Source organism: Cuculus canorus, chromosome 2 (genome assembly GCF_017976375.1).
Source record: "Cuculus canorus isolate bCucCan1 chromosome 2, bCucCan1.pri, whole genome shotgun sequence".
In the NCBI taxonomy this organism is placed as follows: Eukaryota; Metazoa; Chordata; class Aves; order Cuculiformes; family Cuculidae; genus Cuculus; species Cuculus canorus.
In genome coordinates, this window is record NC_071402.1 from 75,438,303 (window position 1) to 75,463,343 (window position 25,041).

At 37.3% G+C, this 25,041-nt stretch overlaps 1 protein-coding gene across 1 annotated transcript in view; it reads left to right on the forward strand.

Annotated features, from left to right (window-relative positions):
• Positions 1-24,505, forward strand: part of MTRR (5-methyltetrahydrofolate-homocysteine methyltransferase reductase) — a 30,075-nt gene extending 5,570 nt beyond the window's left edge. The window contains exons 4-16 of the mRNA XM_054060773.1: positions 1,713-1,866; positions 3,894-4,011; positions 5,421-5,793; positions 8,750-8,872; positions 10,521-10,674; positions 13,175-13,263; positions 15,129-15,309; positions 17,103-17,145; positions 17,569-17,755; positions 19,997-20,115; positions 21,143-21,235; positions 21,322-21,501; positions 22,362-24,505. Coding sequence (XP_053916748.1) covers positions 1,713-1,866; positions 3,894-4,011; positions 5,421-5,793; positions 8,750-8,872; positions 10,521-10,674; positions 13,175-13,263; positions 15,129-15,309; positions 17,103-17,145; positions 17,569-17,755; positions 19,997-20,115; positions 21,143-21,235; positions 21,322-21,501; positions 22,362-22,506 — 1,959 coding nt within the window. The 3' untranslated portion in view covers positions 22,507-24,505. The remainder of the gene's footprint in view (positions 1-1,712; positions 1,867-3,893; positions 4,012-5,420; positions 5,794-8,749; positions 8,873-10,520; positions 10,675-13,174; positions 13,264-15,128; positions 15,310-17,102; positions 17,146-17,568; positions 17,756-19,996; positions 20,116-21,142; positions 21,236-21,321; positions 21,502-22,361) is intronic.
• Positions 24,506-25,041: the final 536 nt, after the last annotated feature.

The following is a 25,041-nucleotide window of genomic DNA, read 5'->3' on the forward strand; positions in this document are numbered from 1 at the left end:
AGATGGTAATTGCTCCATGCAATTGTTTTTAGGTTCTTCAGGAAAGCTTTGGGAAAATTGACAATAGCAAAATCCCTCAATACTCTTTCTTTATGTTCCTAACCTTTTTGGATTGAAGATGTAAGGGGTAATTCTTTACATGCCTCAAGGAGGGTATAAGGTTTGAGTGATTTATTGAGTGAAGTGCTTACAACGTAAGTCTGAACTCTGAATTTTTGAAATGCAGTACTGAAACTGAAATGAAATGTAGCATCTCTTGCAACCTTTATTTATATTTTCCCATAACCCTATTATTTTATTGAACTTAGAATGCTGGGAGAGAGTTTAAACTGAAACCTACGGGGAGCTAGCACTAAAAGGAGCTTGGATTGCTTACTATGGCAAAGAGGAGGCTAAGGATTGACCTCATAAAAGCCTACTTGAGCCAAATTCTTCTTGGCAGCAGAATGGGAGGCTAAATCCACTGAGTGCAGCCTGATAAACTCAAATTTGGCACTAATGGAAGAAGTTCTTCTGGGTGGAAGAGGCTGCCTAGAAAAGTGAAATTGCTACCCTTAGACATTTTCAACATTCAGCTAGAGTCATAGCTGACATAACATAGTGCTGGTGGTTAGTCCCACATGAAGCATGGGTTGGGACTAGGTGACCTATGGTTGGGCAGACAAGGTAGCTGTGATTCTGTGGAGCTGTTTTTCGAGTAGGTTGCTAGCTGTCCAATTGGTTCAAACCCGTGTAACACGTAGGGATGCTGTGAAAGAGCGTGTTGTGTGGGTGACCTGACTGTGACACTGTCACAGTGCTGCAGCCTGCTGTCCGTGGAAAGCTGGAATAATCAAAGAAACAATGCTTTGTACTTCAGAAGTAAGAAATGTTTGCATGAGACTTGAATTTACGGAACTGATTCACATCCCAAATGCAGACAGTTATTGTTGACCTGGTATAATGGGAGTAGCCCTCATAAAACTGTGGAAATATGAAAGGTTGATATTTGAAAAGAGGAAATAAATGAATTGTGGACAGGGGGAGGGAGCCAAAATGAACTAGACTGTAGAGCACAGTGACTGATTTTCTCTGTTCAGAGCTACCTTAGTTCCCTCAAAGCAGAGAGGGTTTCTTTGTGTTAAGGTCAAATGTAACTAAAGTTACCAGACATAGAACAAAGTGATCCCTAATGGAACATAGAAATGATCCCCACAGTTTGTACGGCCACACCCCAGTTATCTATGTGAAATTATTGGGATTATGTCTGTATGATTGTGATCATATACACAAAAATACATTTTCTGATTGACAGAGCAAATACTGTAGGAGTTGTGTATTTAACCTGTCTTGAGTGCAGTTGTGGAGTATTCTTTGGATGTGTGCTAGACTACACAAAGTGCTGTCCCTCGGCGTTTGTGTGTAGGGTCATAGGATAATTCAAGTCGGAAGAGACTTCTTGAGGTGATCTTACAGCAGGGGTTGCTGAGTTCAGAGCAGGTTCTTGGGGACTGTCCCCAGTCAGTCTGGTCTTGAAAACTCCAACCAAGATTATAACTTGCATACCCAACATTGTAATTGATTGCAAGACTTGCTGTGGTTTAGTACGCGTAAGATGGGATGAAACATTTTTCTGTGTACCTTTGAGAAAAGCAAGGGTGGAAGATAATATTTTAAGGCCACAAATAGGCATCAAATAGCATCTTGTAACTCACTTGTTCTATTACTTGTAGTATAACCTGGAAACAGAAAAGGATCCTGTAGTTATTGTTATTTCTACTACTGGTACTGGAGACCCACCAGACACTGCCCGCAAGTTTGTAAAGAGAATTCAAGACAAGACCTTGCCACCTGATCATTTCGCACATCTCCAGTATGGATTGCTAGGTGATTTAATGTTTTCTATGTTATTGCAGCACTTGTCTGTCAGTAAATAATTTTTGTGTTTTTCACTGATGAATAGGTTGTTGTGGGGGGAGGAGGTTAAGTGCTTATGAAAACTTATTGCTATAATGTGAGCAGCTTTTTTATGTAATGTTCTCTATGAGAAATAAAGGAGAAGTGTCACGGAAGTAACCTGAATGTAAGCTACCAATTTAATTTTTTTTATAGTTTAATTTTCTTTGCATAAACAAAATATATAAGCTATCTATAATTGCTGAAGTACTAATGTTTTGTCTAGTCTGTAGTGACTGGATGAGTTTCCTTGCCTTTGCAAAGGGAAAGGAAACTCATTTTTTGCTACAAAGGGAAAGGCAATATAAAATGTTACTTAAAATAAGGTTTCAATATCATCCCATCCCTTTAAATTTGCAATAAGTTTGAATGTCATATTCGTCAACAGAGTAATATAACTTCAGGCTATCAGACTGATATGCAAAATTCTGACTTGGCAAAATGCATCTGATACATCTTGAGCTGATGGTAATGTTATTTTTTTTAATTTTCTGGTTGTGTTTAAACAAAGTCCAGAAACTTCTATTTGAACCTAAGTTATTTTTACCTGATACGTTTGATAGGTAGGAGTGAGGAAACTTCTTGATTCTAGGAAAGTACCTACTAGAAGGAAATTTCTAGTGAATATATAATGTGAAAGTCTGGAATATATGCATCCTAGCCATGTAACATTTTAAGAAGACTTTATCCTGTTGCATAGTAACACATCAGAGTTTGTCAAATGGCAATGTATTCATAGCTGAATGAATGCATATATAAAGATAACCGTTGTATTAATATTGATTTTTCTTGTAACAAATACTGTTGCCGTGACTAAGTTATAACATGGTGTGTTATTCCACTGTAAAAACTTATGTCTTAAAATACATTCGTTGTGTACATTTCAGCTTGTCCATACCTACTGTTCCTGAGAGAGAGCAGGTCTTCTTTTTTTTTTTTCTTAAAAAAAAAAAAAAAAAAGGAAAAGGCAAAGAAAAGACTCTTATAAAGGAGAAAGGGACAGTCCATTGTTAGGTGGGGATAATAAGGATCTGCTGTTCCAAACTTCACATAAGAAAGGGTCAGGGTGTGGAAAATTGCAGTAGTTTAGGATAGTGAAACAGTGTTGTGGATTACTTGGAGAATTTGTGAAGACTACGGCAGCCAGGGAGGGGTCTTTGGGGTTGTTAGAGAAGCATCTGTTAAGGATCAGATTGTGTAGTTAATCACTTTTAGAGTGGGTCAGTTGTTTCGTTGATCTCTTAAAATCTCAGGTCCTCCTGGAACATACCTCCTAGGACCACTGACCTTTTTAACTGATAGCAAAGATCTTCTAACAGAACATTTTCACAACTGTCATATGTCAGAAAGCCCTATGCATTGAAAATGATGATCAACAAAGAAGTCTCGGATTCCTGGGGAGGAGGATGTTGAACTGGATTCCCTTGCGCACATTTTTCTTCATTTCTTATTTCATATTGTTTAAAATTACTCCTATGCTTGATTTTTCTTTCCCACAGTTTGAATAATTTTGAATTACATTTAATACTTTCTACCTTTTGTTTTTGACACGTGTTAAAAATTCCAACCTGAAGGTGAGAGAATTTTTTTTTTTGTAATTCACATGCAGTTCATCAGTTTCACTCTTTTTCTTATTCTTTTAGTTCTTTATATTTTTCCTGTAGAGTGGTTTTGTATTTATTAAGAACCTCGAACTAAAGCAATATTCTTCTGAAATGTGAAATATTGAAGGCAATTTTTTTCCAGAGAAGTTCTGTGTCCTATGTTTGTGAAGGAGAAACCACTTTTTCGGCTCTACTTTCAGACAAACAAATTTAATGTTATAAAAGTGTCCTGGTAATATTCTCTTTGCTATATCACATTCTTCTGTTTGTCTGCAAGAAAATCCTGTGTTGTCTTTGCAGATATTTGTCTGTGTAGCACGTTAGACATGATTCCTCTTTCCTTGAACTTGCTAGGTCTGGGAGATTCAGAGTACACATTCTTTTGTAATGGTGGGAAGACAGTAGACAGACTGCTTCAAGAACTTGGTGCCCAGCACTTCTATGACACAGGATTAGCAGATGATTGTGTGGGGTAAGAGCTGAACAATTTTGAATTTAATTTCTTCAAGAGGCAATAATTACGTGCGAATTTGGCTATAAGTACTGAACTCCATAGAATCAGTTGAACTCAGCACCTCATAGGAATGAGTCCTATCTGAACACAGTATGCCTTTTCAGTCTCAACTGTCATTAAATAAAACTGCATTTTTAAAGTGTGAGCAAACATCTGGAAAAACGGAGGGTATTTAGAAGTTTTAGAACTTAAGTAGTCCACAATAAGTGGAGGGGTTTTAAAATGTTATCTGTTTCCTGAAGCTAATAAAAATAAATCCAATTCCTAGCCCGTGTGGTACTAGTGAAATGGTGATTTGTAAATGGTGAGATGGAGTGTCAACTGCAGTGTGTTAAAAAACAAGATGAACCACACAGATATGGCTACACCTTAACGGCTCTGGGTGGGATTGATCTCATTCCCCCTGGATATGCAATGAGATTCTAGGACTAAAGTATGCTTGTCAGTTCATGGGAAAATATGAATAGGAAAACACCTCTGAGTATATAAAGTTCTCTGAAATCACTGTATTGGGTAGAAGCACTCTGAGGATGAATCCTGAGCCTTCTGCAGCCCTATATAAAGTGTATCTGCCTTAATGGTTAAATTAAACTATTAAGCATAAGTTTTTGTTTCACTAGGTAATGGATCTCTTTCTGCATACATATCAGACTTTTATCCAGGCTCACATCTTACAGTAGAGCTGCTTTAAGCAAATCCTACAGTGTTTTTTTAATTATTTTTTTCTCTGTTCTGTAAGATAGCCATTTTTTCTTTTTTTTGTTCTGTGGTTTGTTTTGGGTTTTTTTTTTTTTTGTGTGTGATCACTGTAGTAGTGAAATTTTGTAAGAAGATTAGGGTTTGGTTGCTGTAGAGGAGTTATGTAAGAAAACAACACCCTTCCTGTTCTGTTGCTCTTTCTGGCCGGTAGGCTGCAGTCTTAGCTTATTTATTTTTAACTGCAGATTATATCAGTTCTGTGCATGTTGATACAAGGAAGTTGAACACAAACATCGCCATAAACATAGAACTTATAGCTTGTGTTCTAAAATAATAAAAATGGAACATTAGTGTAAGCTATTGGCATTGCACAATGAAAAATTGCATATCCTTCCCACTTCCTGTCATAAAGTTCAGCACAACCAAATAAAAATGAGAAACTGAAAGAAGATCAAGGCCGTTATACACTTTAGACTCCACAAATTTACATCGTGATAATAACTAAATGAAAATATTGTTTCAGAAAAAAATCATCTTAGTAACAGCTGTAGGTATGTATTAAAAATGGGAAGCTTTTGTCGTCCTTTCATTATTTGTAAATTAGCAGGCCAGTAAGTCACAATAATTCATTCATTCCCTTCTTTTTTTTTTTTTCTCTCTCTGCGCAGCTTGGAATTAGTGGTTGATCCTTGGATTGATGGACTTTGGCTTGCCCTCAGAGAAGTATTTCTATTGCAAAAAGAAAAAGAAGACATGAGCAGCAATGTCGATGCTGTTTCTAGCTCTCTCTCTGCAGCCCCATATAATGTGCATGAACTAAACTTAAGCTCAACAGTACAGAACTTGAAGCTGGAAGATGAAGGAGCAAGGAGTTGTGATGTTCTGTCACAGAAATTAGTTGACATCAATCTTGTGCCTTCAGCTAGAGACACCGAACCTTCCCTTGTTCATTCTGTCCCTCCTGTCTCTCAGTCTGTTCTTAATATTCCTGCCTTGCCGTCAGAATATTTAGAGGTGCAGTTTCACGACACTCATGGTGAGGTAAGGACTTCACTTTGAATGATGAAAGTCTCCAGCTCTGTTAGGAACACGGCTGTGTACCCTTACACACAACAAGTGAATATTTATAGAAAGGAGGTTAGTCTCTGAATGCAGGAGGTTTCTGAATTATACTTTGAAAATGTAGTTACCAACATATGAGCTAAAGGCACTTATGTCAAAGTATAATTTAGCTAAGTAATAATTTGTCATTGCAGTGCCAGGAATGGAAGAATAAAAATCCATATTATATATAAATTATTTATATATATATATAAATTATTTTTAAAAATCTTATGTTAGGACAGTGAAAACACTTTCCAGTAGAAAGGCCTATAGTATAATTTCTGTTCAGATTTTTAGTATTTTGAAAAAGTATTTTGTAGAATGCCTTAAGAGGGTGTAAAATTGCTCAAAATCTTACTGTATATTTAATAACAGAGAAACTTGTCATTGTAAAAACTTGATCATGGTTTTACTGTTGGAAATGTCAAATGAGCTGTAGATCAAAAGCCAGTGTGCTTAGCATGAGCTGGTGATCAGTTCCAGGTGGCATATTTGGTGTTCATAATGAGCTGGAAAGCATGACTCAAACTTTTCTGGTTGCTTGCGAAAGGGCAGATGTTTTGGTTATCCGTGTGAGGGAGGAGTGAGGACTGGCTGTCTGGCTGTCCTTTAAAGGACAAGGAGACAGGAACTGAGGATGGACAGTCAGATTCCCCCATACCTAAGCAATGCCAGGAGATGGCAGTCAGGATCCGTCAAAGTGTGCACACCATGAAGCAAGTTGGTGGGAATGAGGCAGGTCTGGTGTCAAGCCAGAAAGTCAGTCTACAGATCTAGACCCTGGAACAGCAGCTTATGTCGCCAGCTGTGGGTGAGGTTGTGGCTGACCTGCTGACCAGCTACCCCTATGATGTAGCTTGAGCTACAGGGACTGAAGACCGAAGGCTGAGCTGAGATGGGGCTCCTGGGCCCACGAGCAGAGGTAGGAGTGGAGTCCTCTGGTGAGGCTGGTCCAGACCATGAAAGCCCATAAGTATCTTCAGCGCCCTGACACTCTCTCTGTTGAGATTGTTAATGGTAATGTTGAAAAAATCATTTAGTCTAAGTAATATAACTATGTAAGAGTGTATGAATTTAAACACAAGATAATTTTGGTTTTCTTAACCTCAGATAATTGAGTTAAATAATCTAAATTACTTAAAGATTTATGATGTAGAGGTACTCTTCAATTAATGCCTTGTACTCGAGTTGAAAGTGGCGCTACAGTGGATAAAAGAGCCCATTTTGTTAGTTTAAAGTCCTTGCATAGATTCAGGCTGATCTCTTTAAATAATTGGTCAGGTCCTAATATTGATGCCTTAACTTTTCTGTAAATAGAAAAAAAAGTAACTTTTACTTTCAAACAACAAATTGAAAAAGCTTAATCTGCTAATCTGGGATTCAGTGACAAGTTGAATGTTATCATCCAGATTTCATTTATTGAGCTGGATGGTTATCTCGAGCCTTGGAAGGAATCAAATGCAGGTTTGACTTTTTTTATCCTTTGCCACTTTTTTTGACATAGTTTTCTAGACCTTGTCAACAAGGAGGCCCCTTTTATTGTACTTGTAAAACCGAACATGACCTTGCAATTCATCTCCTTTTCTCCTATCTCACATTGCAACAACCATGGGTATTTTGTATTTTTTGCCAAGCACAGCTGAAGTTGGCTTGTTTTGAAATACATCAATTTGAGATTTGGATATTGCCAAAAAGAGACTCCCTGCCATTTAAAGAAGGCTGGGTACACATTCTCTCTGGTTATTTTTATGTTCAGTCTCCTGGGCTGTTGAATCTCAGGGTTAACAAGCTATTGTTTATTAATAGTAGAGCAGTAATGGTCTGCATCTTAAGCCTTTGTAGCAAGTGTAAGATATACAATTTAGCTTAAATCTTCATCTCATTATGTTGAGAACTTGACTTGGAGGAAATATGTCTGTAGACAGTTATCACCGTCCAGCCGATGCACAATAACTTGATATAACTGAAGTCTTTAATCACCATGTCAAAATTTTAAGAGAATAAAAAAACTGACTATTGGACTCAAGTGATTCTCCTGGCTTCCTTTTTTAGACTCATCAGATTAACCAGTGTTCTTTTATTGATAGAATAATTACTTTCCATTTGATAGAGCATTCTTATGGACAGATTGGAATATCTCCCACCTCTTTTCTTTTTTGTCTGTGTTGATCTTGAATGAAGCTTCCTGGCAATAGTGATGGAGAAAAGAGGGCTGTAGTCTGATTTTCAAGTGACAGCCTCTGACAGAGATGGTCTGGAATTATTTTTGGTGCCCATTAACAATCCTTTGGCCATGTTTTTTTCACCTGTGTAGAGGTGTTTTTGTGTAACATGATGCTGTTATGTAGTGTGGAGTTTCCTGATTAGCTCCACATTTAACTGTGTTTTTTAAGATTTCTCTTATAAATTGCCTGTAATAATAGATTTGTTTGCAACCCTGTAGTCTTAACCTGTAAATCTGCAGTGGTGTTTTTCAATAGCTTCTGTTCTTACTTCTTATGCCTGTTCTGTAACCTAGTAATCCTTTAATTAAATGGGAAGGTTTTGGAGTTTTAGCATAAACATCATTCACTAATTGGCTATTTTCAAGGCACCTTTTGCAAAAGCAAACAGCTAGCTGCATTTGATAGTAGTTTAGGCCCATTAGACTGTTAAAGCCTACTGACTTTTTATAGTTGTATATATGCCTGTTATTGTTTGGGTATGATTTTTAAAAATGTAGAGCAAAACACTCTTGTTTATTGAATGTTCATGTATTTCCTCTTTGTTTTGAATTGTTTTCTAAGATAGTTTCGAACAAACTTGTACGAAAGCCAATTCTTGTATGTCATAGTAAGCTGTCATTCAGCTGATTTGCATTTTTAAGTGTATGCTTTCGTGTCCTCTTTTTCAGAATCCACATCTGTCCTCACTGATTTCAGAGGGAGCAACCTTTGAAGTGCCAATTACAAATGCAGTTCAGCTCACTAGAGAAGATGCGATAAAAACTGCATTGCTGTTAGAACTTGATATTGCAGTAAGTTAGTGATGGCTTTTTCTTTAGTGGGTTAAAATAAAGGGTGAAATGTGTGTGTGTGATCTTCAATAACTAGGGGGAAATTATTTATTTGACTGTTCAAAAAGAAAAAATAATTCCCCATAGAACAGGAGTGTTAGGGTTTTAGCTAAGGCTGATCCATTTAGTAAATGTAAAGCTTGATTTGTTCTCTGAAAGAGGTGACACCATGGAAGGAAAAACTGAAATAAAATGTCAAATTATTTTTTTGTTGTTGTTCCATGGATATTGTATTGACTGAGATACCTTTCTGAAGGGAGGAGAGCGGGCAGGGAATATTGAAAATTAATAGTCTTTCAGTTTGTAATTACACAGATTAGGAGATATTCGAAACTGCATAGAAAATCATGAGTGTTCCTTGTGGCAGGTAATCTACACAAGTAATAATTTAACTAGTGTGATCAAATGATAAGAATCGTTAGCTTCTGAGCACTCCTTCTTCCTCTGGCATTCATTGGCTCTGACTTGTTAACATACTACTCAAACTGTCAACCTCTGTTACCTTAGATGTAAAGACTTGTTCATTCAGGGATGATCATATTTTGTATACTGATTTGAAGATGAAAGGCAGGAAGTGCTCATTCTTACTTTACATGAAATCTTTAAAAGGAATATAGGTTGCTTTGGAGTGATTTTCCAAATTAGTCTAATTAGGCCTTTGAGATATTATGATTTTGGTACTAAATTTTCTTGGACCCTGTTAGCTTAATCTGTCTAAATCTTCATAGACATCTTTAAATCTCAGTAGTAAGTCTCTGAAGTTTTAAGCAACTGAGTCTCTGAGATGATATGGTTTTTTTTTAATATATTTATATGTATACATCTGTCCTGTCATAAGCTTACACTGAAAACTTGAACATTTTATGCCTTTTTTTCTTCACATTCTCAACAGCCTGTGTATGCAGGGCACTTACCTGTTGTATAAGAGAAACAATGTTGCACGTATAATGCCGTATGTTTCTAGAACAGACAGAACCTTGAATAATGCTTTGGCTCTTGGGCGTGTGATTCTTCTTAGTTGGCTGATGTTCTAGATCTTAACATCTGAGATACCGTTTAATTTTCTCTATGCTCCTCACTATGCTCCTCCCTTGCTGTTCCTCTTTTTTTTCCTCCAGAAAATAAAAACAGTTGGAGTCACTACACTCAGAGTTCATCAAATAGTTTAACCAGCAAATTTTCTTTTAGTGATAATGTATCTTTATGCAAAATTGCATTAATTATGACTTTTTTTTCTCTCCTCAAGCCAGAAAATAAGGCACAGCAGTAATAATTAATGATCTGGGCTGATTATATAACATATCCTTTTAATAACATTTATTTTCCTTCTGTTTAGGATGCTCAGCAGTTCTTATATTAAAGACTGTCCAAATATTTAAACCAGATAGGAGAAGATTTTTGTAATTAGTAGGGTTAAACTTGAAAAGAAAACATAAAATTATTTAGTTTCTAATGTGAACTAAACAGTGAAATGCTAGTACAGAGTAAAAGAACATAGGACTTCATCTGACTGAGATAATAGGAAGTTTGCTGTTCTTAGAAATGAGGATGCTTTTGGCTTTGGGTTTATGGTACTATTTAATAGAAAAGATCTCATATTTTGTAACAGGGTACAGTGTTTGACTACCATCCTGGAGATGCCTTCTGTATAATATGTCCTAACAATACCAATGAGGTGGAAGAACTTCTACAAATCTTGGGGCTTTCTGAAAAAGGAGAGTACTTCGTTTGTGTAAAAGTTAAGCAGGACACTAAAAAGAAAGGTACGATGTGATACACTGCTCATGAAAAAATAACTCTGTTCTGTGTCAGTAGTCATTGGTATACATAGTTTTGAACATTTTTATTTTTAGTATTGGGACACAGCTATAATTTTAGGGAGGCGTGTTGGAAGTCACAAAGATACGTTAAAAAAAAGTGTGGACACATCGAATGCCACTGGTGTTTTTACTGCAGATGAGTTAGGTTTTGACTGGGAACTTGAGCCCAGCATTGACATTCATCCATCTCTGTGCTCCTTCCTGTTTATGGAGTTGAGTCTTTACTCACATAACCTAACAATCTCCCACTTAAAAGTAAAATCTCTCCTTGCACAGCACCTCACAAAATCCAAAGAGGGCTGCAGTCGTTAAGTAGAAGACTTAGTGCTGCTGCACGGTGCCTGTATGGGAATCTTGCCATGCGAACCAATTTACCCATAGACTGGAACAACAAAGAGTTCTACCCCATCCTGCAGAGCTATAAGTGCAGCTCAGCAGCACTATTAAAGTGCAGGCTACAAGGCAAGAGAAGAGTGATTCTTACAGGTCCAGTTGGCAGTACCTGGGAAAATCTTGAACCTGCAGCTCCCACTTCTGGTGTGAGGGACTGTAAGATTCTGTAGAACATATCCACATAGGCTTTACCAGGGAGTCCACTGAATTCTGTTTACAATCTCTCTTTGCTCAAGTGAGAGGACAGAACAAATTATTTACAATGTGATGTGAAATCTGTTGTTCAAATACGGGGTTTAAGTTTTTTTTTAATTGCTTGTAGGAGCATCCTAGAAAGAGGATTAAGTACTTCTTGTAACATGTTGTCAGCATATTCAAGAAAAGGAGGTTTATATAAATGTGAAAGTGCCTCTTTCCTGTGTTGTATTTATGCCAATCCTCTTACCTTCTAAAAGTAAATTTTGTTCTTTGTAGCAAGGTGCTGGTGAAGGGGCTGAAGAACAAGTCTTATGAGGAGCAGCTGAGGGAACTGGGGTTGTTTAGCCTGGAGAAAAGGAGACTGAGGGTAGGCCTTATTGCTCGCTACAACTACCTGAAAGGAGGTTGGGGAGAGGAGGATGTTGTTCTCTTCTCCCAAGTGACAGGTGATAGGATGAGAGTGAGCGGCCTCAAGCTGCATCAGAGGCGGTTCAGATTGGTCATTAGGAAAAACTTCTTCACTGAAAGGGTTATCAAGTGATTGTGCCCCTGTACTCAGCACTGGTGAGGCCACACCTTGAATGCTGTGTTCAGTTTTGGGCTCCTCACTACAAGAAAGACATTGAAGTGCTGGAACGTGTCCAGAGAAGGGCAACAAAGATGATGAAGGGGCTGGAAAACGAGGAGTGGCTGAAAGAACTGGGATTGTTTAAGCCCAGAGAAGAGGAGGCTGAGGGGAGACCTTATTGCTGTATACAGCTACCTGAAAAGAGGTTGTAGAGAGGTAGGTGTTGGTCTCTTCGCCCAAGTAATAGGTGATAGGACAAGAGGGAATGGCCTCAACTGCGCCAGGGGAGGTTCAGGTTGGACATTAGGAAAAACTTCTTCATTGCAAGGGTTATCAAGGACTGGAATAGGCTGCCTAGGGAAGTTTTTAAGTCAACATTCCTGGAGCTATTTAAAAGATGGGTAGATGCAGTGCTTCCGGATATGATTTAGTGGTGGACAGGTACGGTTGGAGTTCATGATCTCAAAGGTCTTTTCCAATCTAGGGATTCTGTGAAAAGAGTTAAGGATCTGTAGGTAGAAGTTGAAGCCAAGAAAAATTATCAAGAGAGATACCAAAACACAAGTTGAGTTTGTAATTAAACTGTTTGGGATTTGCATTATTAATTAAAGATGTTTTGTCACATAAATGCTCTTATATTGCTTTTGGGGTTAGCTTAGAATGGGAAGTAGAATAGCTGCTTTAGCATGACTTGTCATGGGGCTGATAAGGCTGGCTGCATCCTGGCTGACTCCATGAAAGGATAGTTGGGATGTCAGTGTACCTCCTTCCCAGAAGTGGAACCTGTACGGAGTACAGGATTGATTATTTGCTTGTATAGAAAGCCCGTGGATCTGTTGGACTTTAGAACCTCCAGCTTGGCTCTGGCTGTATACACCTTTGGTTAGATCATTAGAGAACTTCAGCATGTTCTGATTTTCAAGAGTGCTTACTGATGGAAAGTAAAAGAAATGTGGATGTTGCTTTTCTTGAATGGTTTGGCAACAGAATGTATTTTAACACTCATACCCTTCTTTTTTTTTTTTTTTTTTTGCTTTCTTCTTTTTTTGCTTTCCTGTTAAGTTTTGACTGTTCTATGGAAAATAGTAATTGATACTCATTGGAAAACTGTCTTGCTTTTTAGTTGATAATTTCCACTAACCAGCTGGGGCTCAAATGTACAGAACTTAGTGCAGTTTAGCACACTTGCTTTTCATGAAGGAACAAGAAATCTGGTGACATTTTTAAGATGGTAATAGATGCATATTTTAAGTTTTGATTGGCTTTTTTCTCCCCCTGAACTAGGAGCTGTTCATCCACAGCACATCCCTGAAAGAAGCACTTTGAGATTCATTCTAACCTGGTGTCTGGAAATAAGAGCAATTCCCAAAAAGGTGTTTATATATTTTTTTCTTTTAAAGAGAGATCCTTAGTAATCTGTATAGACTTTTATAGATCTGTCCTTGCTTTGTGTGTAGTTACTATGTTTCTTGGTGAATAAGGATTGTTAGCTTGTATGCTGCTGTTTGTTCTGAGAAATCTGGCTTGTAGTACTTTGGCAAACTATGAGATACTGAAAACTGTATTCCTGTTATGCAGTATTTTGATTCATAACTAGTCTGGAAGTAAACAGAAGAGTACTAGATATTTGGTACCACATAACTTGAAGGCTGACTGAAGCTGGTCGTAGGCTTTTTGGAGAAATCATTCTTTCTAATCAAACACCCATGTCCACAAAGTTTTGTCACTGAAAATACCCAGCCTCTGTTTGGGTGCTGCTCTAACTCTGAGCTCCTGCTTGGAGTGCCCTAACTTTCTCACCTTCTCTCTGCTGCTCTCTCTTACTCCGAACTCCTCCTTTGAGTGGTCTTCCTAAGTACTCTGCCATGCCAGGCTTTATACACCCTTATCACCTCTTTAGAAGCTACCCCAGTGATTGGCCACCTCTCAGGATCCCTCAGCTGCAGCTGCCCTACAATTATCTCTTGTTTACAACCCACAATTTTCTTACATTTACCATATTACATCGTTTTACATTTTACATCATTTTACAACATTACATCATTGACAACATCTACATTTCCCTACACAACGCTCACAGTGTGTGAATATTATTTTCCTTGCATTCTGTGCCTGTGGAAAAAAAAGGAATCTTGCAACTAGAAATGCATGTGGATTTCTGGTATTGTCAAAACACGTTTTAAAGTTAACTTTGTATGAAAGTTGAAGCTAAACAGTTGCATTCATTGGGTTTGAGGGAAATAATTTTTTGGAAGGACATTGTAACTCAATTTAATAGATTTTGTAGCAGAAGAGAAGAGGAACTTCCTATTGTTTCAACCTTTTCAAGCCTACATTTAATAACTGAAAATTTGTCACGACAGTAAGGGTAGGCAGAGAGTGCTGGCTAGGGAATATTGCCTGAGCCAGTTTTTTTATAACTGATCTGCTTTATTACCTGGTCAGAGTAGAATATGCTTTAGTTAACTTTATACTCAAAACTATTGTCTGGAAGCTCAGTGTTTGAGAACACTCAAATTATTTTCTGAGTATTCTTTCGTGTAGAATATGTCACCTGAATACAGTTCATATTTTGGTTCACTTTTATGCACTTGTCTGTTTCCACCTTGCTATCGAAAAAAAGCTTGTATCTGTTTATGTCTGTGTTTTTTCCATTATTTAACAATGCCCAATTTAATTTTCCCTTAAGGAAAGCTTGCAGTACCATTATGTTGCCATAAAGTATGGAATAAAACACCACAGTGACATTTACGTGACTCATTAAATACCATACTTTATTTACAGTAATACCTCTACTAAGACTTTTTATTATTACTTTCCTGGCTTCTGTAACTTATCAAATAAGGCTTTGTCTTGAATTAATTTGTGTTATGAAGCTGTTAACTAAAGTGCAAATGCATAAATAAGAAAGCCTTTCATAAATATAGGATTTATCAAGGAATGGGTTGTGTCTGCTTATTTATCTCTTCCCATGTTGTTCTAAGTAGGATTCTCTGAACTGCTACCTCATCCTGCACACTAGAGGAGCAACTAAAGAAAAAAAAAGGAATGTAATTTTTTCATAGTAGGTGAAAGTGTGCTTTGGGAAATAAATTGCATTATCTATTAACCTGTCAGGTGACTGCTTCCTGTTGCCAGGCATCTCAAGTTTTTCCCGTGTTTCTGTCCATTTTCCCAAATGGATAGAGTTTTTTACCCTTCACTGTTATTTTCTTCCCTGCTATTTTCTTCCCTGCAGGCATTTTTGCGAGCTCTTGTAGAATGTACCAGTGATGTGGGAGAAAAAAGGAGACTTCAAGAGCTTTGCAGCAAACAAGGAGCCTCTGAGTATACACGATTTATTAGAGATTGTAATGTTTGCTTGCTGGATTTACTTCATGCTTTTCCAAGCTGCAAGCCTTCACTTAACCTGTTAATTGGTAGGTGACTGATGTAGATTTAATTAGATTTGGTTTCTGGAAATGCATTGGACTAAATGTTCGGTTTCTCAGAAAGACAATCAATTGTTCATTTAACTGCTTTAGAAAATGTTACAGTATTTGTAGTGATTAAACTGAAACAATTGTTGGGGAACAAAGCCCTGTTCTCCAGTTTATAGTCTTTGGCTTTCATTCTGCAAACACTTAGGTACATACCTATGCTTCAGTTCACTCTGATTGCTCCTGTGTGTAAAAATAAGCATACGGTGTCTGCAGGATCGGAGTCTTTAAGCAACAATTCATCCACTCTTACAAATGAAGAAGACAGGTGTTTACAACTTCTGACTTCACTGCCTACAGGTTCTTTTTTGGGGCTTTTACCTGCTAAATCTGAAAGCTTTTCCCAGTATATTTGTATTTATGTAATGTCCAATACACTCACTATGTTCCCTATGTGAAATATTGAAGGAATGAGACTCCAAATGTAACGATCTCAAATACATCTGAAAATACTGATTTATTTTCCAGATTAAAGCCTATAATTTCTTAATACATTTCAAGGTATCAAACAAAAAAATTACTTTTTATGTTCTTGCAGTTGTCTTCTCCATGCCTGCCCCAAGTCTCTCCTTAGTACAACGTAGGGATTTAAAAAAATAAATTAATATAAAAAAAATCCAAAACTCTGCTTCATATATATATATATATATATATGAATTTTCACAGTGAAAGCATATACACTTCACTTTTCAAAGGTTGCATTGAACGTGCTGTAGTAACTGAACTGAATAAATGGAAATTTTGAAAGGTTTTTAAACTTGTTCCCCTAGAAAAATAATGTGCTGAATGGGTTTGGTGTCTTCATGAAGTGATTTCACTTAGCTAGCTTTTCTTAGCTCTGACTTGCAACTATCTTATGTAGCAGAGCATCTTAAGAATATGTCAGTGTCTCCGTACTGGTTGGAACATGTGCAAAATGATGATACATGTGGCAAAGCAACTAAAAAAACATTAAAGCTCTGTGTTACCCTGTTTCTCCACTGTATGTTTTCTGGCATTTGCTATGCCCGATATTTCTGTTATTACTTGCCTTTTTGTCACAATACACCACCACATTGTTCACTTAGTGAGTACTTTTAATACACTCTTCCCCTCAGCCAAAATGTGCAGTCTGTATGCAAGCTTTTGCTTTGAAGGCATTGTTGAGTTTGGCCTTTTTTAATATGTACATACATGCATAGGTATAAATGTGTGTGTGATATATATATAGTGGGTTTTTCACTGAAAAATCGCCTAATTAATTGCTGCCTCTGTTTTTTTTAGCTCTAATTTAAATAACTTGAATAGATACTCATGGTGGTTTGAAATTGAGCTGGCACATCTGCTTCTAGCACAGTGTATATAGGAAGTTTTCAATCAAGCAGTTCCTATTCTGAGAGCTTTTTGAGCTCTATAAAGCACTCTTAGATGAAAGGTAGGAAAAATTAAATGTCAGGCTTCACCCTGTCCATTAGCTACCCAGAACCCAAGTAATTAGCTTTTGTGGCCTCGTTTTATAGGATCTCTAAAAGATGTTCTGTAAATTCTAAAAAAATATATTTTTTATAGATAGATTTCAGGTCTTAATAGCTTACTTCTGAACTACAAATGCTAAATGTTGATAGAGGAAAATTACAGTTATACTAGGCTTGTAATCTTCGGTAGTGTAAACACTCATGTGATATTTTCAGTTTCATTGGGTTCTATCAAATAATAATGTATTCTTTTTTGGTTTTGTTTGGTTTTATTTCCAGAACATCTACCCAAATTGCAAGCCAGATATTATTCAGTGTCAAGGTAAGGAAATATTCAAATTCTATCTTCTTAGTAATTTAGGTACGCTTTTTCCTTAAGAGTGCATGTATTATGATCGAAAGAAGAAACAGAGGAATGAAAGTTAAAACCAATTGCAAAAAAACCATCGGGTTTATCTATTTCAGACAACATTGTTTTAAGTATCTGGCAAGACTTTCGTAGTGTTCTCAAGAATAAGCTCCTACACCTGTGAATCTGGTAGGAATTGAATTCCCTTCTGTAGGCACTGGCTTTTGTGTCCAACCCTATGATGTTTTCTAACTATATATAAATATCACAAAGTTGGGAGAATATTGAGCATTTTGATTCAGCTGAGGTAGTTTGGGCTGCAAATGGATCTGTAAGGTTGTACAGCTTTCTCTGAGGGTTTGGGTTTTCTTTTTTTTTCACACTTTGTTGTTGCAGTTCAAACTTATATCAGCCAGGAAAACTGTGTTTCGTATTTAATATTGTGGAGTTTCCAGCCTGTCCCGCTAGACCAGTCTCACGGAAAGGAGTATGTACAGGCTGGCTTGCTGACTTAGTTGCACCTCTACTGCATCCCAAAAGAAGCACTCCGGATACAAAAGGTGGAAGACCTGCAACTGGAAAGGTATAAATAGTAGATTTAAACTCCTTAACCATTAAATTTATGCAAGTTTGAGGCAACTGCAGGGTTTTTTTTTCTCACTGCTCTGGTGTAATGCAGGTGTTTTGGCAGTAAGCATCTTCAGCTTGCAGTTCTAGCCTACTCGTCAGTTTACACTTCCCTCTGTAACATTTTTTTGGAATTTCATTGCTAAGTTGTTAAACTAAAGTATACATAAAGTAAAACATGAGCAGTTAAACTTGGCATTGCTGAAAGACCATTGTTTGTTTTCCACCCCTCTGCGGTCTTAAGCGAGTCTTGGGAGATATTTTCATGGACTAAAATACCACTGTGCAGTTAAATGATTATGGCTGTTACTGTTGTAGGAGAGAGGCCCTTAGTCATTTCTAGGAAAGCTTAGCAGATACCAGGGGGTAAATCATATCTTGTCAAGTCTCACACAGTTTTTAAATGCCAAGTTACTGAATACAACACAGCAGACAGTCTTCTGTGGTATTTCTGATGTGTATCAAGGACGATTTGGCATAGTGGGTGTTATTAGGAGAGGGTACTTTTTTTTGCCTCTTCCTTTTGCAGGGGAGAATCTTATGTAATTAGTAAGTCTCAAATTTGTTAGGTATGAGCTAATTATTAAAAACTTGGAATTCTATTATCTAATTAATATGACAAAATAACTGCTGCCAGTCTAAGCTATATTTCATTAAGAAAAATGGAAACAAGTGTAGAATTTAGCTACAAGAAAACTGTGCCAGTAGTTCAAGATGTTAGTCTGGCAAAATGGAAAAGCCATGAAAGCTATCTTTTTAAAACTAACCAAAAAACCAGACTGATTAATATGTGTGTTGTATATCTTATTCCAGTATTTACATCTCTTTATTAAAAATAAAATTGATTTGCAATGTATTAAAGATCAAACATGAAAAGGAGATGGAGTGAAAAGGATTCTTACAAAATGAGTCTGAATAAAGTTCAGAACTATTTGCATCTGCTGTGCAATCTAGAATTCAACATAGATAAATGTGTAGCAATACACATAGATTGCAGAAATATGTGGAATTCCAAAACAAAATAGATGAGTGTGATCTTATGCAAAAATAACTTAGAGTAATTGGAAACACTTGACATTATAAATGTGTTTACCATTTGCAGTATTTTTTAAAGGAATGACCAGTTTGGAATTATTAATAGAGAAAATTATCTCCTAATTCAAGTGTGGTTTGAAATAAAAAGTATAACAGAAATACAAATATTGCCCCTTGCAGCAAGAATTATGCCACTTTTTATCATCAAACCAGAAAAGTAATCTTATTTTACATTGTAGTATCTATAGCAAGTTAAATTATAAGAAATGAGTAGTACTAAACCTCTTAGATTTACAGAGCAGAGTTTAAATGCCTCAGTCTGGTGCTTCACTCCTTCCTTAAACTTGCAAGTAAATTCAAGTCCGGTCATAATTAGTACGCAATATAAATTGGATGTTTGCTTATGACTTAAATGGATGAAGCTCTGCTGTGGATGCTGCTTAGTCTTTTAAAGAATTAAAAACAGCCATCTCTCCTTTTCTCTATGTTACCTATACCTCAGAGAATAATTGTGACACTCCTGTGAAAATCATATTTAGACTTTCTTTCAGACACAGATCTGAAGATCAGAATTAGAGTTTTATCAATAGAATGCTATAAACTGTTTTCCAGGGTCAGTAAACAGTTACCTGACTCCCCTCACCTGTATGCATTTTTGGACATCATGTAAAATTTTTTTTGAAAATTAAGAAGGCAAGTTCAGTGTCAGTAGGCTTCAATTCACTATAAACAAATCTTTGCCTCCTCTGGAATATCTTTAGATGTCCACAAGGTTTAACTTACCTATAGTAGCAATAAGCTTTACTTCCCTTTGAGTACCAACACCAATTCCATGAATTTTGTTAACAATATTCCCCAAATTTATGGTATAGTCAACTTTCATACTTAGAAACTTTATGTTTGTGTGGTTTTGCCTATTTTTTTTCCAGACTGATTAATAAGTCTGTAAGTATAGTGTGGAGTATTGGGTTATCTTCAGAAACTGGTGTGAAATTTTATTTCAGATATTTGTATGGCATTAAAAATAAACTCTAAAGCTCAAGATTTGGAAGGGCATGTGAACACATACAATATGTAACTATTCTGAAAGTTCTAAAACGTTCATGGCATTTTCATTGCTTAAGAATATTATTCAATTGCATTCTATGTAATTTAATTTTAGGTATCTATTTTTGCTCGTCCAAACAATACTTTCCACTTACCTGCAGACCCATCTGTCCCATTTATCATGGTTGGTCCAGGAACAGGAATTTCACCATTTATTGGTTTTCTACAACATAGGTATGTACCGAGTTGTTACCTGAAAAGCGGCCTTTTTCTTTTGAGAGAAGTACAACCTCAGGTTTTGAGTACAAATATAGATAACCTTTGTATTTAATATTTTTTTTTACTTTTTGTAACAGTACTATTCTTTTTAGAAAGTCTTGTTAGTTTCAAACAGGCAGTGCTTGTTTGTTTATTTGGTTTTCAGCTGAGTAAAACTTGTGCTTTTATCTGACTGTGTTTAATAGCCATAGTGGGTATACAAGGAATTGGGTAGATTGCAGGAATATAAATAAGAACTTAAATCTTTTATCTGTGTGTTACTAGTGGAAGCCCTGTAAGTGGTTGTTAGTTTTTGGAAACAGCATTGGTTGGCTTAACTTTGCTATTCAAAATCCATTTCCTTCAGAAGTGGTATCTGTATTAAACGCCTCGGCATGCTGAATTGTCAAGTTTTCTCTCATATTCCCCTCTTTCTGTGTGTTTACAGATTTTGATGTTTTAAGATCAGGAGCTTGGCACCTGAACCCACTAAATGAGCAGTAATGTTGTTTTTTCTAAGTTTGTACTTGAGGGAAGGTAAATCCCCTTTTTCCCCTTCCAATTTCAGCAGCATTATTTTGTTGCAAGGCAAAGAGATGCTTGTTAAAAAAGTGAAAGGTACCTCATCACCAAGAACGTGTAAAAACATGATTTTTCAGAAGAAACAAAGAATTGGAGTGGAATATTTGGGTGGGAATGGTTGCAAGTTTTATAGATAACCAACACATCTTATATCATTCCTACATAACTCTTCCAATATGAAACTGTGATAAAAAAGAAACCTTTGAAGTTAATTGATTTTGAACTGGGATGAAAGTGAGCACTCCGGAAACTGAGAGGAGGGTTTGACTGTGATTTCACATTTCTGCCAGTGCAGAGGTCTACTAAACCACGACTTTAAATGAGAATTAGGTTATCGGTGTTTCAGATTCTGCACTTTCTAAAGCAGGATTGGATTTACATGCTATCAAGTATGTTCTTTTTTTTTTCCTTGTCTGTTTAGGCAGAAGCTCAGAGAAGAACATACAGACAGGGAATTTGGAGAGACATGGCTGTTTTTTGGTTGTCGGCATCAAGATCGAGACTATTTGTTCAAGCAAGTTTGTTATTTAACGTTAATTTTGTATTCATGAGAAAGTACTTTTCCTGGAGTCATTACTAACAGGTTATGTTGCCTTTCAGAGATGAGCTCAGATGTTTTCTTGAAAATGGCACATTAACTCATCTTAAGGTTTGCTTCTCAAGAGACTCTTCAACTACAGAAGTAGCCCCACCTAAATATGTGCAAGATGTCATTAGGCTTTACGCTAAGGATGTTGCCAGAGTCCTGCTGAAAGAGAGAGGTTACTTCTATGTATGTGGGTGAGTAGATGGACTGTTTCAGAAAGAGAACAAAGTAAGCAGAAATTTGAGGCTTTAGAAAGGCTTAGGGTTGTCCAAAAGAAAGTACCACCATCACTATGTCTATTTCTGTTGCTCTGGTCACTTACTACTTCTTTTTCATTTTTTTAGTGTTCAATTAAGCTATAGGAGGTTTCAATCTGATAGATTTCCCTAGAGAAAATGAGATACTTGAATATATGTGATGATGAACTGCACAGCATTGAGATAGCAGCAGTCCTCTGCTGTGTTCCAGGCTTATATAGGACAGAATGCTAAAGCTCCACGTCAGTAATGTATTTTCAAGTGGGAAATTTTATTTGTGGATGCTAACTTACCTGGAGGTTTGAGATTTTTAGGAATTTTGTTGATAAATGGTCCAATTGTTTGAATATGCAGTCCAAAGTCTATACTTTCTCCTTCAAAAATAAATGTCAACTATTTGTATTAAAAATAGCTTCCTTAATAAGTGAGGGGTTTGGGTTTTTTTTATTGGAACTATATGTTGATATAGTAACAAAAAATACTTTAGCAAGTCCAATTTTCCCCTGAAGGAAAGAGTTATTCTGTGACAACTCAGCTAGGGTTCCAAGGGTTTCCTTCTTACAAATTACAGCATGCTGAAACCTTTGTAACATTTTATTGAGACAAACCCTTACTGTCAATGCTGAACTACATGAAAACTCAGTGAGAATCTTGTCTGACCTACAGACTGTATTGTGTTTGGAATTTTTTCAGTGTCTCTTTCCTTAATAGTGTCCTGACTCTGAAGCTGTTGATAAAGGCAAAAATACACCATTATGCATTTTTTTCCTCAGTTTTGGTTGGGTTTTTTTTTTCAGAGACAAGAAGCGCATGGCTGATGGTGTAAGTGATGCTGTAGTGGACATTTTACGCATGGAAATGGAAGTTGACAGATTGGAAGCAATGAAAGTCTTGGCCACGCTTCGAGAAGCGAAACGATATTTGCAGGATGTTTGGAGTTAAATATTTAGCTTTTCCTATGCCTTTGTAACACAGAAGATTTTGTTTCACACTTACGCTTAAAAAAAGTGCTGTCTATAGTCACCTTTCTGTATTGACCTTTCAGACAGGAATAGAAGCCTTTTAAACAACAGCAAATCAGGCCAGCTATTGAAGCATATGTTTCTTTTTAACTACATTACATAGTGGACTGTCTCAGTGCCTTGATTCTCTGATTTTAAGATTGATTTCACATAGAAAGAAAAAAACTTCTGCACTTGTTCAAGTGTAATTGTTTATTTACATTATGTCATATATTTTTTCCTATAACGTATACATAAGCTACAGAGTAAATCTGACTTCACACACCAATCTTTGTGCCATCAAATATATTACTGACTTGCTAAGATTTATTTGAATGTATGTTGGTTTTCTGTGACAGGGTTTTGGTAATGGAGGGCCTGAAGGGTTGCCTTCTGTGAGAAGCTGCTAGAAGCTTACGCTGTCTGATAAAGCCAGTGCCAGCCAGCTAGCTTCAAAAAATGTCTGTGTGCCAAAGATGAAAAAATGCACTGTTTGCAATTACTGTAATCCATCTCTCTCTGTGGAGCTTTTTTTTTTTCTTCACAGAGATTACTTGACAGTTATTTATAGAACTGCCCTGCTAAAGAATTTCTGTGCAAAATTGTAGTTGACCCCTTGGAAGGTATTTAAATAATCATTACACAAGTTCTATCAGAACCTTAATTCCACACACTTCACTAGAATGTTTCTTCTTTAAAAAATTTTTTCTAAGTGATCACCATATTTTTGCTATATTTTTTTATCTTTAGTTACCTACCAATTAACAATCACCAGACAACCACAAGACTTGGAATAAGTCGTGTGGTTTTGATTATGCATAAGGCAGAACAAAATAAGAATTCGCCCCAGGGAATAAACAGTAATTTGCCTAAAATATTCTCTCATACAAGGAAACAAGAAGGCAACGTGGAAGTTTAGAAGTTAGAAGAAGAATGAGAGGAGGGTTAGGAAGAGATGCATGAACAACGTTTTCGGTCTTTCACCTATTTGCACTTCAAATGCCCTTGTTAGAAAGAAGACCAGATACTTCAACAATTTTATTTCAACAACTTGATTTTTGCAGTGGATTGTCATATGTAATGATAACTGCTTTCTAAACACAATACTAAACTCATCTTTTTAAGTGGAAGATATAGTAATCTGAGAATGTTATTTGCTAAGCAGTTCAACCCAATTGGTGGTATTCCCCCTGCATTAAACCACAAAGCATTTTAGAGACAAGAATGAAAATTATTTCAAAAGAATTCTGCAGGAAAATCTGATAAGGAGTAGCATGGAGTGTAGTAAAGCTTTCAGATGTTGGAATGACAGGGTGAGATAGGCATTGAAAGAAAACTTTAGAGTTGAGGTTTTGCAGTAACCTATTTGTTCAACATTCTGACCATTCTTTACTTTTGGCAGTTATTTGTGCAAGCAGAAAAAAATACAGTGTGAGGAAGTATCTAGGAAGTGCTCTGCAATGAGTTGCTGACACTAATCTGGGTGGAAGTGTGGATCTGCTGGAGGGTAGGGAGGCTCTGCAAAGGGATCTGAACAGGCTGGACCCCGCTGGGCTGAGACCAATGGGATGAGGTTTAACAAGACCAAAGGCCGGGTCCTGCATTTGGGGCACAACAACCCTATGCAGTGCTACAGACTGGGGGAAGAGTGGCTAGAAAGCTGCCTAGAGAAGGACCTGTGAGTGTTGGTTGACAGCCGACTGAACACGAGCCAGCAGTGTGCCCAGGTGGCCAAGAAGGCCAATGGCATCTTGGCTTGGATCAGGAACGGCGTGACCAACAGGGCCAGGGAGGTTATTCTCCCTCTGTACTCGGCACTGGTGAGACTGCATCTCGAATACTGTGTTCAGTTCTGGGCCCTTCACCACAAGAAGGATGTTGAGGCTCTGGAACGTGTCCAGAGAAGAGCAACGAAGCTGGTGAAGGGGCTGGAGAACAAGTCTGAGCGGCTGAGAGAGCTGGGGTTGTTTAGGCTGGAGAAGAGGAGGCTGAGGGGAGACCTTATTGCTCTCTACAAATACCTGAAGGGAGGTTGTGGAGAAGAGGGAGCTGGCCTCTTCTCCCAAGTGACGGGACAGGACAAGAGGGAATGGCCTGAAGCTCCTCCAGGGGAGGTTCAGGCTGGACATCAGGAAAAAAATTTTCACAGAAAGGATCATTGGGCACTGACAGAGGCTGCCCAAGGAGGAGGTCGAGTCACCTTCCCTGGAGGTGTTTAAGGGATGGGTGGATGAGGTGCTGAGGGGCATAGTTTAGGGATTGTCAGGAATGGTTGGACTCGATGATCCAGTGGGTCCTTTCCAACCTAGTGATTCTATGATTCTATGACCCTAGCTGGAGACCAAATGCGCACCCAAGCCACTCTTACTCCCTTTCCTTAGCTGTACTAGGGAAAGAAATACAACGAAAGGCTTGTATGCTGAGATAAGGGCAGGGAAATCACTCACCAATTACCACCATAGGTGAAACAGACTCG